Source organism: Erpetoichthys calabaricus, chromosome 8, assembly GCF_900747795.2.
Source record: "Erpetoichthys calabaricus chromosome 8, fErpCal1.3, whole genome shotgun sequence".
NCBI classification, from domain to species: Eukaryota; Metazoa; Chordata; class Cladistia; order Polypteriformes; family Polypteridae; genus Erpetoichthys; species Erpetoichthys calabaricus.
This window is the reverse complement of record NC_041401.2, coordinates 22,304,127-22,318,059: the sequence shown is the minus strand read 5'-3', so window position 1 is coordinate 22,318,059 and position 13,933 is coordinate 22,304,127. Positions and strand designations below refer to the sequence as shown.

At 39.3% G+C, this 13,933-nt stretch overlaps 2 protein-coding genes across 2 annotated transcripts in view; one reads left to right on the top strand and one right to left on the bottom strand.

Moving 5' to 3' along the window:
- zgc:172182 (coiled-coil domain-containing protein 89) overlaps nucleotides 1-3,011 on the top strand; it is a 50,384-nt gene extending 47,373 nt beyond the window's left edge. Inside the window, exons 8-9 of the mRNA XM_028791568.2 lie at nucleotides 2,317-2,416; nucleotides 2,780-3,011. Coding sequence (XP_028647401.2) covers nucleotides 2,317-2,416; nucleotides 2,780-2,866 — 187 coding nt within the window. The 3' untranslated portion in view covers nucleotides 2,867-3,011. The remainder of the gene's footprint in view (nucleotides 1-2,316; nucleotides 2,417-2,779) is intronic.
- Nucleotides 3,012-4,017: 1,006 nt separating this feature from the next.
- Nucleotides 4,018-10,531, bottom strand: atp5f1b (ATP synthase F1 subunit beta). Its single transcript, XM_028791567.2, has 10 exons — nucleotides 10,365-10,531; nucleotides 7,707-7,889; nucleotides 6,837-7,011; nucleotides 6,527-6,648; nucleotides 6,144-6,328; nucleotides 5,768-5,926; nucleotides 5,564-5,686; nucleotides 5,268-5,480; nucleotides 4,825-5,026; nucleotides 4,018-4,268 (listed from the first exon to the last, which is right to left on the bottom strand). Exons 1-10 carry the CDS (start codon nucleotides 10,468-10,470, stop codon nucleotides 4,171-4,173), a joined length of 1,566 nt encoding a protein of 521 aa, XP_028647400.1. The 5' UTR covers nucleotides 10,471-10,531; the 3' UTR covers nucleotides 4,018-4,170.
- Nucleotides 10,532-13,933: the final 3,402 nt, after the last annotated feature.

The following is a 13,933-nucleotide window of genomic DNA, read 5'->3' as shown; positions in this document are numbered from 1 at the left end:
TGGAGGAAACCCTAATGCACCCTTCAAGAACCTCCACCTTGGGTAATGTGTATAAACTCAAACATTAGCAAAGCTACACAGCAACGGGTTCAAAACAATGCGAATGCTCTGGAGTGCCCGAGTTGAATCCAGATGTCAACCAAGTTGAGAACTTATGGCTGGACTTGGTAAATGTTGTTCATTCAGGATCCCCATGCAGACTTCAGCAATTTAGCTGAGAGGACTGGGAGAAAAATGGCAGAATCCAGATGAGTAAAGGTGATCGAGAAACCCGAGCACACAAATTTCAAGGCTGTCGTGGCTGCATCTACTAGGATGCAACACACTTAATGCAGACCACTTTGCAGAGGTCCGTTTTTACTCTGACATTAGAGTCTCTTCTGTTGATCAATGTCAAAAATACCAAGTTATATCCACTGAGATTCAATATTGTAAAACAAAGGGGGAGAAGCTTTTTTAATAGGCATTGCAATTTTAGCTTTTATGGTTGGGTTAATTTTGCTCAAAAATGTTGAGTACAATCCCATTGACCTGTTTTTCCATTAGAACATAATGGAATTAGTATTAGTAAATGCTAAAAGGGGAAATTACTATTCACAACTGGAAATTCAGTTTTGTTCATATCCCTTTTTTGGTAACACTCTGGGCGGCAGTCATATTTAAACTATACATGTTGCCATCTTTTGGCTGCTCTTGTTAGGGGTTGGTACAGTAGATCATCTTTTTCCATCACTTCCTGTCCTCATCATCTTGTTCTGTCACACCCATCACCTGCATGTCCTCTTCTCACCACATCCATAAACCTTCCTCTTTTCCTCTTCCCTGGCTGCTCTACTTTAGCATCCTTCTCCCAATATACCCAGCATCTCTCCTCTGCACGTGTCCAAACCAACTCAATCTCGCCTCTCTGTCTCCCAACCATCCAACTTGAGCTGACCCTCTAATGTCCTCATTTCTAATCCTGTCCATCCTCATCACACCCAATGCAAATCTTAGCATCTTAAACTCTGCCACCATCTCCAGCCCATATAACATAGCTGGTCTCACTACTATCCTGTAGACCTTCCCTTTCACACTTGCTCATACCCGTCTGTCACAAATTACTCCCAACACTCTTCTCCACCCACTCCACCCTGCATGCACTCTCTCCCTCACTTCTCTTCCACAATCCCCATTACTTTGTACTGTTGATCCCAAGTATTTAAACTCATCCACCTTCGCCAAGTCTACTCCCTGCATCCTCACCATTCCACTGACCTCCATCTTATTTACACACATGTATTCTATCTTGTTCCTGCTGACCTTCATTCCTCTCCTCTCTAGAGCAGATCTCCTCTTCTCTAGGGTCTTTTCAAGCTGCTCCCTACTCTCGCTACAGATCACAAGGTCATCACCAAACATCATAGTCCACAAGGACTCGTCTAATCTCATCTGTCAACCTGTCCATCACCATCCCAAATAAGAAAGGGCTCAGAGCCGATCCCTGATGTAATCCCACCTCCACCTTGAATGCATCTGTCAACACAGTAAACCAAGTTTCACTTGTAACAGCAAATTGTGGTAACTTTCTACAGCCACTGTACCCAAACCACAGTAGACAAATCCCTACAAACCTGCTTTTAAGTTTGCTACCTCACTTCATTTGTGTAGCGATTTGAAGTGCAGTCTGGTTTACACAATGACACTGTATCGAGATGAGCCAAATGGTTTGTGTACATAGAAGTAATGAGGTCTACCTTTTTGGTAGTGCACATGCCTTTAGCACCCTGGTTGAGGTTGGGAGCCTGTGCCAATTACAGCACGTTGCTGCACCCACCACACGACGAAACACCTGGATCGGGCCCAGAGTGCAATGGGTAACAACTCCGCACCACACTGGAACAGTGTGAGGTTTTATTACGGTAGCTGGAGTGCCAGTCCTACCACCAGCCCCAAGTTTTCCTTGCAAGTTGAAAGACCTGCTTGCAGGGCTAGATGCAGATTAACGTCATACCCAGGACAAATCCAATTATTCTAGCAATTATTAAAGGCTAATATTACTTGTCATATACAGGGCTCACTGCTAGAAACACACAAATATAGCATATGTAAGCCTGCAGAAGAAAGTCAAATATGGTCAAAAGGATCTCAATAATTGCAGTACCATATTCTGGAATCACCAGTCAAGTACCAAATCTTTTCAGCTACTGTCACTGATCTAAATTAAAATAGAGAACATACTCTGATACGTTACAAATTACTTGTATCTTAATAAGCAATTTCAAATGTTAAATAGTTTGAATTCACAACTATCATTTTACAAAAAATCTCACCTAGGTTTGAAAAGGAGGCTTCATTAGTCAATGCAGATCTGCGAGTTCAGGAGCTCCAAAGCCAACTGGAAGAATCGCAAGTGAATTACAGCGAACTTTCAAAGGTAAAAAACAAAGCAAATTATTTCAAGTTCATTTTCTAATGTGCTGCTGTAAACCATACATAACACCTACAAAGTATTTTTGGAACATTAAGAAATTACCTTACATTTGTTACCCAATGTGTAAACAGTTTAAAATTCTGTGCATCATGTTTAGGGTGTGGGCTAACCTCCTGTTTTGAAGATGTGTGTACTTTCTATAGGTGCTGTGTTCAGAGCCATTGGTTAGCACATTAAGACTGAAAAAAAGTTTCAAATTTCCCCTTCTGGATAACACAAATTGGCAAGCTCACCAAAAAAAGCATTTGGCAAGACCTCAATGTCTCATAAAAAAGCCATTTACTTTTTAACTTTCTTTCCTTGCAGGAATATGAAGCTTACAAGAAACACAGCAGTGATCTTCTCATGAAGGAAAAGGAACTGAATGCAAAACTGCGACATATGATAAAGTAACAAGTACCAGAGAAACCTCATGTTCCGTATTAGATAGCACACTTAAAATTTGTGAAATATCCTGCACTTTCCTCCTCTTTTGCAGGAATTTAGTCATCCCAAGCTTAAATCAGTAGCATGGCAGCCAAAACTGCACGGTTGAAGCTGCAACGACCTTGATCATCATCTTTTTTTTCAGCTGCTCCCATTATGGTCACCACAGCAGATCATCTTGTTCTATGTCTTCCTGTCCTCTACATGTTTCTCTGTCACACCAACCACCTGCATGTCCTTGCTCGCCACATCCATACACCTTCTCTTAGGCCTTCCTCTTTTCTTCTTCCCTGGCAGCTCACATCTTTCTCCTAATATACTCTCTCCTCTGCACATGTCCAAACCAACACAATCTTGCCTCTCTGATTTTGTCTGCAAACCAACCCTCTAATGTACTCATTTCTAATCCGGTCCATTCTCGTCATACCCAGTACAAACCTCCAACTCTGTCTCAGTGCCACCGTCTCCAGCCCATATAAAACATAGCTGGTCTTACTAACATCCTGTAGACCTTCCCTTCCACTCTTGCTGGTACCAGTCTGTTACAAATCACTCCTGACACTCTCTTTCACGAAAAAAGCAACTGTCCATTAATAAGTCGAGACTAATTTGTGGCCAGGAAAAATCATGGTAAAATTTTTTTTGCGAAATTCACTTACAAAATCAAATAAAGGAATACATAATGCTTTTATCTGATGATCTTTTGTTCTCTAGTTCTTACTGAAAACAGAAAATCCAACAATACCCTAAAAACTTAACATGCCATTAAGCAAACTGGCATTGTGTATTGACAGATTTGCAAGCTGGAGAAAACTAGTTGGTGGCTGTTTGATGTCATTTACTACAAGCGTTGGCTTAAATACCCTAAGAATTTAGATTTATTTTCTTCCCAAAAATAAGACATTAAACTTCACACTGGGAATAAATAGTATATCAAAAAAGTGTGACTGGGTAGGAAGAACCAAGCTTAATTCTCTAAGATGTTACTATATGTTGACATCAATCCCAGAACACAAGCATTTTTTCCACAGTCTACATAGCATGGTTTGGACCAGAGTGCCCCCCTCCAACCCCAAACTCCATAAACTTGATTAATCCTTAGGGAAAAAAGCATTAACTGTTGTCATAATTGATTTTATTTCCAACTCCAGATTTAAATGAAAACATTAAATAGAACAAAACCTCAGATGACAAGACAGTTGACCAGTTTTGAATTTTACACCCCGTCATAAAGCCAAGTGCTCCCTTGAATGTTTCAGTCAATATTTTGATTATGCATGTTCTTCAGCCAATTTTTCTGCCTTCTGGACCACCTCTGCAATTGGGCCAACCATGTAAAAGGCTTGTTCGGGCAGACTGTCATGCTCACCTAGAATCAATCATGAAAGTAAAGTTGAAAAAAAAGACGAAAACAGACAAATTCAGATCAAAGTACTCACTAATTTCAGTATTTTAAATGTTACTCTTCTTTCTATTAATGCATTTATGACCCTTAAAATAGACACTATAGACTAAACAGGACCTTAAAATACAAGGGACGTTCAAAAAGTTTCCACACTTTTATATTTTCATTGGAAACGGTAAAGTCAGGAGGAGTAGAGAAAATTGCATCGCAAACAAAGATGACTATGTAGAAAAGTGATGCCATTTGTTTTTGAAATTCTTAATAGAGTTAAAGTGCGGAAACTCTGAACGTCCCTCGTATTTTATAAATTGATATGGATATGCAGAATTTAAAACCCTTCTAATCCTCAACACTAAGGTCTACAGCTCTAAAAAATTAGAAGCCATCTGAAAGATCAATGGCAAAGCAGTACTAAACATCAAGAGACCAACCGTTGCAACCACGCACTACTTGAAACAGTCTTAAGCATCTTAGCTTCAAGTACTGCAAAAATCAAATAAATGTACAAGTACACACTTACCACGAAGAATGCTCTGGAATCCACTGATTGTCTCTTTAAGGGGGACCAGTTTTCCAAGATGACCAGTAAATACTTCTGCCACCTGGAAGGGCTGAGACAGGAAGCGCTGAATCTTGCGAGCCCTGGCCACAGTCAGCTTGTCTTCCTCTGACAATTCATCCATACCCAAAATAGCAATGATATCTTGCAGGGATTTGTAGTCCTAAGAAAATTTTTGAAAATTTCACCAATAAAAAAAGCTGTGCTTTCATTGGAACAAAATAAGGATATTATGGCATTATATGTACAGAGTTAAACTACAGCCAACCAGTACAAAGTCTTATGGACTGCACAATATTTAACATGTACAATTATAACAAAAACAGTAAACATTTCAAGCATGAGATGAAACTACTCAAAAGGATGTGAAGGATCTTAAATTTGAAAACTTCAACAGCAGTTACCTGAAGGATTTTCTGTACTCCACGAGCTACATCATAGTGCTCTTGACCTACAATGTTGGGGTCCATGATACGCGACGTAGAATCCAGAGGGTCAACAGCAGGGTAAATGCCCAGCTCAGCAATTGCACGAGAGAGTACAGTTGTGGCATCCAAGTGAGCGAAGGTGGTGGCTGGAGCAGGATCAGTCAAGTCATCAGCAGGCACATAAATGGCCTAAAAAATAAAAACGTGGACCACATTCACAATCGGCACAAATATGAGCTCAAGATTTAATACAAATGGGAACCCAAACTTACCTGTACTGATGTAATGGAGCCTTTCTTGGTTGTCGTAATTCTTTCCTGCATAGTACCCATGTCAGTGGCCAGGGTTGGCTGGTAACCTACAGCCGAAGGAATACGACCCAACAAGGCAGATACCTACAACACAATGGTATTTATATACACACTACGAAACACAGCCTCTCAGTGACATAAAACATCAAAGGGCAAGAGATTTACCTCTGATCCAGCCTGAGTAAATCTGAAAATGTTGTCAATGAAAAGCAGCACATCTTGTCCTTCTTGATCACGGAAATATTCAGCAACAGTTAGACCAGTCAGGGCAACTCTAGCACGAGCACCAGGGGGCTCATTCATTTGTCCGTATACAAGTGCTACCTGTTGAAGTATGCCACCAGTTAAAAACCATCAGTGCTGCATGGTTCTAAATGTACATGTTTATAAACGGGGGTTAAGAAATCAGTTTCACTAGTATTGTTAACTCTAATTTATATTTTAAAAAAAGGTTCAGGCTGATGTTACACAAAAAAAGGAACAATCTAAATTTGAGTGGCTTACAATGTAATCCAACATTGATGACAGCCTGATACTTTACCTTAGATGTGGTGTCCTTCAGGTTGATTACACCAGACTCGATCATCTCATGGTACAAGTCATTGCCTTCACGGGTGCGCTCTCCCACCCCGGCAAAAACTGAATATCCACCATGGGCTTTAGCCACATTGTTGATCAGCTCCATGATAAGTACAGTTTTGCCTACACCTGCACCTCCAAACAGGCCTTAATAGGGAGATAAAAGTAAAAAATTGAACTTGCTCAATAGAAAACATAACAAGTCACTTTAAACTTTTTAGAACAGATATTAAAGTAATGCATTTATTATGCTCTGAGAAAAAATTAGCAGCTTGACTTAACAGGCTTTTGGACTTTTTAAAAGCAAAAATGAGGTGAACCTTAACTCTAAAATTTGATACTCACCAATTTTCCCACCCTTGGCATAGGGAGCTAGAAGGTCTACCACCTTGATACCAGTCACAAGGATTTCTTGCTCAACACTCATGTCCACAAATTCTGGAGCTTCTGCATGAATGGCAGCCGTCCTTGGGGGGGGAAAAAAGGATATTTTTAATAATGTGCTACTTATAAACACAGTGGAGTCCACATTTACAAAAAACTAAAAATGCAACATTAATCCTAAAGAATAGCTTAAGGCAATACTCTACCCCTATACTAAACTGTCTGCCTAATTTGATTGTATCTTAAACATACACATATAGTTAACACTTACTGCTTGGTGGTAATTGGTCCCCTTTCATCAATAGGCTCGCCAATCACATTCATAATTCTTCCCAATGTTTCAGGACCAACTGGAATTCGAATTGGAGCTCCAGTGTCAAGAACTTTCTGACCACGCACCAAACCCTCTGTTCCATCCATGGCAATTGTTCGGACAGTATTCTCCCCTAAAAGACAGAGGGGTTTACATTAGGGTGGTAAACTGTTAAAAGGGAAATTAACTAGTTCTTAATACTAGTACAAACAGAAATTTTAAAATTCTTTTAAAAGCACCTATTAAATTGTTAGTGACATCCCCAAAAGAATAGTAGACAGATTTAAAACATTTTTTCACTTAAGCTTCCACAATTCCTCACAGTTAACATATTTGTATGTGATGGATAAATTAAGAGTATACAACCTCACTTACAAGTTTTTAAAATTAAGACACTAACTATGGAAGCCTGCTATGTAATACTGAAAATAATTTAGGGCTATATCGAATTGTAAAAGAATTCTCACACCCCAAGGCATTAACTTAAAAAAAAAATTTTGTACATTTATATACATTAATATATATATATATATATATTTTAAGGATATATATTAATGATATTAATTTTAATAATAATAATTCTTTGCATTTATATAGCGCTCAGCATTTGCAAGTTAAGGGCCTTGCTGAAGGGCCCAACAGAGCAGAGTCCCTTTTGGCATTTACGGGATTCGAACCAGCAACCTTCCGATTGCCAGTGCAGATCCCTAGCCTCAGAGCCACCACTCTACCCACACACACACACACACACACACACACTACAGCTATGGGTACAAGAATCATAATAAACAATTCAACAAAACTATTCACAACAAAAGAGGAATTTACCGAGATGCTGGGCCACCTCCAACACGAGCCTAGTGTCACGTCCTGATACTTCCAATGCATTGAGGATTGGAGGCAGACCTTCATCGAACTGGACATCCACAACAGCACCAATGACTGCCACAATACGTCCAGTTGCAACTCCGGGTTTTGCAGAGGGTGCAGTCTGTGCTGCATAGTTTCTACCTGCAAGAGTCAACAATTTAACATTTGCAAATAAGAAAAATGCAATGCAAGAAAGAGCTTTACAAAAAGGTGGTTAATTCAGTTAAGAAAAAAAAACAATTTATCCATACTATGTCATAATTAGTCTGAAGAGGCAGAATTTGTTTTGACATTTCCCTGCAGTTTTCCAAGCCGACAGTACATTTAACATCCAAGCATTTATATAAGGGGTCACTTTAAACGGTCTTAATAATTCTTTGCATTTATATAGCACTTTTCTCACTACTCAAAGCGCTCAGCAATTGCAGGTTAAGGGCGTTGCTTAAGGGCCCAACAGAGCAGAGTCCCTATTGGCATTTACGGGATTCACATAGGCAACCTTCCGATTGCCAGTGCAGATCCCTAGCCTCAGTGCCACCACACCGCCTTGAATTCTTTCAGCATGTTACAATCTGCACATGAGGTGCATCATGTTTTGAATTAGGTTTTTTAGCATGTTTACTTGCTTAGCTGATGCATTTACCCAAAGTGACTTACAATACAGGTCAGTGTAATCAAGTAAACATTGGTCTGGGACGACTGTTTTTGTGGGAAATTAGTGTTACAGGGTCATTAGAAAATGAACCACCACAAGTGAAGAGCTCAGAACAGCTACACGTGCTGTGTTACAAAACCTAGCAGCTAATATCAGTTTGACAGAAATTCACCAAACAAGAGAATATCCAAATGCTTCTTAACACACTGGGGGAGTCAGAATTTCAAATGTAGGTGGACAGCATGAAGGGTCAGAACTGAGATTTCATGCCACAATGGGGTGGCATCAGACACCTTACTTTAGCAGACCTGAGTGTTTGAAAAGGAGCACAGGATCTCACAGGTGGCTCTGTATATAGTATCTTTTTAAAAGCTAATGTGATATCCAAGAGGCTTTCAGTGCAACTGTGTACAAATACTGCCAATCAGCAGGCCTTCAATCATTTTGAAGTACTTAAATGTGTGACACATTATTTGTATTGTTAAATGTTGGTTAGCTTCAAAAGTACAATGCCTGACAGGACACAAAAACGTTAAGGCCTAGTGTTAAAATAAATAGGTTTACCTATGCTTATTCCTTATGTACAATAGGACTGCAGATAGCTACATAATGTACAAACCACGTCTTAGTTTAAAGTAAAAGCATTTAATTCTTAAGCAAAGTCACACTTGCATAGAAATGCGTTTGAATGACCTCAAGTTAAATTCTCCTTGCAATACGCCCTATTATTCAAACTGGAGCCTAATTCACCTATAATCTTGATGGCAGTTTTTTGAATCCGATGTTGGAGTATGGCTGTTTAGGAGAATGTTTCCTTACACATGCCTTGTCCATACATATACTACAAGTGCAAAGTATATAAAGAATAAATGGCCACTTGGCAGTTGCAACTTCCCTAATATTACATGCATCCTTACATTCAATCACTGTTAGGAACCACAAAACTACTTTATATTTACAGGCAGAAATAGCTGGCATCGAAGACGTGTTCTCCAACAAGTCAAATGGGAAGTTGCCCTTGACACCACAATGTCTGGAGCCAGATCTAACTTGTCACAGCTGAGCAAAGAGCCTGGCACGGTACAGACTTCAGCAATAAAAATTAACACAGATAATGTGTTCAGGGAGGACTTACACAATTAAGTTAACTTACACAATTAAATTAACTATTAGGCCTATATTCAAAATCTGACTTGCTCTGATCGTGGCTGTAAATGTTTCGCTAAATTATATATATTCATGTAATAGCTACAAATCAAGTGTAACAAAAGACTGAACGGTAGCACCTTTTATATTAGGACCAGACTTTATAGTGTCAGCTACGTGAATGTGCAAAAAATAAAAAAGCAAACCCAAGTGAAGTTGGAACGAAATAAGCACGCAGTATACAAACGCCTTGACTGTCACTTTCGCAGCAGCTCGAGCACTTTAATAAAGATCCTTCATGTGCAAAGTTAAAAGCTTCTTCCTTGAAGCAAGCGAGGGAAATGGCCATTCAACTTCAAGGATGTCAAGGTGCGAAGGACAAATCGAACACAACGTCTATATGCATCTTGGGTTCAGGAATTACGCCTCCAATAAAATACTTAATATCATTAATTGACCGGTAATTTCGTTTATCAAGTCGTTAAATCACTTTGCAATAAAAGTTTTTGTGCAGGCCTACAAGTCAGGCTGCAATTATCCCATACTAGACGCATGTCAAATAAAGGTCACTCCGAGATTCACACCAAACGTCCCATTTAAAAGGCGGATACAACATAGGATAGATGACAAAGGCTTTCACTTTAACAATTTCATGTACCTATTACAAGAAATCAATCAAAACAGGTCAAAATATAGAGAAACTTGAGGCCCGGTCATAGAAATGCGCGGTGCTGCCATTAAGAGGAAGCCGATCTAAAGCACTACACGTTAACTGCTTTAGCAATTAAAGTCAATATACAATATTCGTGTCTTACGTGAATACAAAGCAGCCGGCGATCCCTGGATGACTTTCAGGGGATTAACCCCAGGCCTAAGGGCCTGCAACGCCCCGGTGCAGCAGCGTCCTACAGCTCCTAACATGCTTAAAATGGCTGAAGGTGGAAGGGGACGGCGCCGGTTTTCGCTCTTATATAGACTTGCACCGCGTTATCTTTGAGCATGCGCGACCTGTGACGGCATGTGGCGTTTGGTGCATGCGCAAAAGAGAGTGAGGGGTGGAGTTGAGGCGCCGCCGTTGACTGCGTCACGTTCATGTTCGATTAGCTCATGTTAGTTAATTTTATTTATAACGAGGTCAGTACTGTACGTGAATGGAATTATTTCTAAATTTATTATATTTATTTAAAAGGTACAATTCAACATATTTGTAATTCTTATCGATCACATTTTCTTCAGCGTTTTGTCTGATGGCAGTAGTGTAGCTACAGTTTGGCTATGCCTGCTTAAAGTGTAACCAGAAGCACAGTCACAATTTAATATAGTGTCATTCAGAGAATGCACGATTACAAAGGCACCTTAGTGAGCAAATGGGTTAAGTATTTGATCAAAAACACAAATTCAGCCGTAGTTTAAAATAAAGGAAATGCAGAAATGATCGAAATTAAGTGATAATATTTCGACACATTTTAAATATTGGTTCATTAAGTTTTCAGATCTACTTTTATTCAATTTTAAGGGTCATGGGGCTGAAGCCTCCCCTATCGTCATCAGGTGAAAAACAGGAAAATTAAGGCTGGGTCGGGTGCCACTTCATCAGTGGGCATACTAACGCAAACTCATATGGGCAATTGGAGTTGCCAGTTCACCTAAAACATATCTCTGGAATGTTGATGTGCATTGGTGTCCTTTAAAATAAGTTAGAAGGCAGTGACATTTTAACACAGTGATTATAACATTAGCATGTAGATAGCAAATGCCAAACTTGCAAACAAGACCAGCGTTTGTGGGTAACAGGTGGGGCGACCGCCCCAGGCCCCGCTTTTGAGGTCCGCGTGTCCCGTTCGAGCAGATTTGTCGTTATATTTTCCAGTTATATTTTGATAAAGTCCGCGTGTTATCTTGCAAAAATCTATCTGAATACTGTAATGAGAAAATCCGGTGTATGTTAACATTATTTTTATTAAATTCGCGTGCAAGTTCATACAGTCCACACATACCGGTAACAGCGTTTTACGTAACCGGCCCCGCGTGGGGTTGGTCAGCCCTAGGCCCCGTACACCCCTAAAGGCTGCCTCTGTTTGCAAATTAACATTCAACATACTGTACATATAACATACAATAACAATGGAGGGTACCAGCGGGGGTGGATTAACAAATAGGCTAACCTAGGTCGCAGCCTGGGGGCCCTGACTGACTATACGGTCCCAGTTGCGTAAAAAACATATATTTTGTTACCATTGTTACTTTACGGGTGCATCTTACATTACCTACACGGATGGACAACCATTGGGACTAACGGCACAAACCCCGACGCGCGCTTCCTTTCAGCGCTGCATTGTTGAGCCACAAGGTGTACAGTGAGAGTGAGAGAGAGACGCGACGCGAGTGGCCCAGGCTGGATCCTGTGTGCTCCTGTCCGTCCAATCACATCATCGGACTAACTGTCGACCATCCCTCACCGACGCCAACTAGAAAAAGGCGCAAGAGGAAAGTTGCGAAATAAACAAATTATCGAATTATGCGCAATGAACTGCAGAGGACAGCTTGCACTACTAATCAGTACAATGAAATTCGTTCTTGGACACTTCTCCTCTGAATGAATGACAAAAATAACAATAAAATATTAACAAAAAATAAGTATATACAGCAAATAATTTACTGATCAGTGGATGCAGTGCTGAAAGGTAAAGTGAAAGATTAGAGAGGGGTGTTTAATTACAAGACATCACAGTCAGAAGATTTCCTGTCGAGCCAGGGTTCCACATCTTAACAAGTGAGAAAACTAAAACAAAGCACAAAAATGGCACTTAAGCAATAAGTGGTTTATTACTAATAAATGGTCTCTCATGAAGCAGCTACTGTGACCCTCCAGTACTGACATTGCTCTGCCCTGATTTAAGTTATTTAAGTTAGTTATTAGCAGAAAAAACTGGTCATTAGTTAAGGGTAGAATGAAACTCTGTAGCCACTATGGCCCTCTTGATGCAGAACCTGTGAGACGGTCATGCTAATCACTGTGCCACCATGCAGCACATTAAGAAAGTATACAATATACAGTATAACCACTCAAGTAATCAGATTGTGACTCCGACCTAAGAATGTAACACTACAATCTTCTCTGTACTCTTTGTATTATTTGGCAGATACTGTATCACAGGGGGCGGCATGGTGACGCAGTGGGTAGCCCTGCTGCCTCGCAGTTAGGAGACCCGGGTTCCTCCCTGCGTGGAGTTTGCATGTTCTCCCCGTGTCTGCATGGGTTTCCTCCAGGTACTCCGGTTTCCTCCCACAGTCGAAAGACATGCAGGTTAGGTGCATTGGCGATCCTAAATTGTCCCTAGTGTGTGCTTCAGCCTAGGGCCTCAAGATCAAGAGGGGCCTACATTCAAATTGTTAGCAAAATTAAAATTACACTATTCTAAAAACAGTGAACACTAAAACACTGAACCGAAAATAAGGAGAAATTCTACGCATATGACTAATAAACAAACATAAAAATGTATTGGTTAAGATCAACGCGTTCGGCTCATTGGGTCTGTTCGTTTGTATATACTAGATTGCACCAAAGTATAGTTCATACGTTCACTGATTGCTATGGCAAATATTGACATGCCTTATGCTACTAAGCTCTGGTTTGTTCTTGCATAAATAAAGTGCAGATTGGTGTAGATTGGAACAGACAAACGAACAGACCTATTGCTATCCCGACGTTCGGTTATATTCGTGTTACTTCGATAATATGAAACATGTGTTAATGTTATTAGAAAAGATTCTTATTTTAGGATTGCGTACACGATCATTTGATTCTCGCCTTTTGAGTTCAGTAGGTTCAATACTTTAGTGAAGTGTTTATAGACTATTGAAAAATATTTTGTGACAATATCTTCATTTCGCGGAATTCTAGGTAAGTTCTTAACATATGTTTTAATTTGTATATTTTAAAATGTATATTACGTGCTTTATTTTATATTTTCATGATTATATATATATATAATTCATTATTCATAATTGCTATTTTATATCTATATTCATAATAGATTTTGATGAACTTATAGAAGAATTCTGTGTGAAAACGTTTAGAAAGAAATTCTTCTAATCTACTATTTCGTTTTAAATGTATACTTGGATTGAATCAGTTCTTAAATGAAATAACTATTAACATAAAATTTAATATGATATACAATTTGATATTTTCTTTTTTGTGATCTGGATTTTGTTTGAATAAAGTTCCATTTTTGGTTTAGTTTAAGACTTAAAATTCATAATAATTCATACTTAAACTTTAAATGCGAATTATTATGAAATAAATTTATCTGAATTGAATTTGGTTTAATCTTCAATGTATTGAATATATTTTATTTAATTTGATAGAAAATATGATAAT

Excerpts from the sequence above, each read along its gene's own strand:
- atp5f1b (XM_028791567.2), bottom strand. The coding sequence starts at position 10,470 with ATGTTAGGAGCTGTAGGACGCTGCTGCACCGGGGCGTTGCAGGCCCTT. Across the intron at positions 6,649-6,836 it reads GGACCAATTACCACCAAGCA|GACGGCTGCCATTCATGCAG; the intron begins GTAAGTGTTAAC and ends TCCCCCCCCAAG. Across the intron at positions 5,687-5,767 it reads TTACTCAGGCTGGATCAGAG|GTATCTGCCTTGTTGGGTCG; the intron begins GTAAATCTCTTG and ends ATTGTGTTGTAG.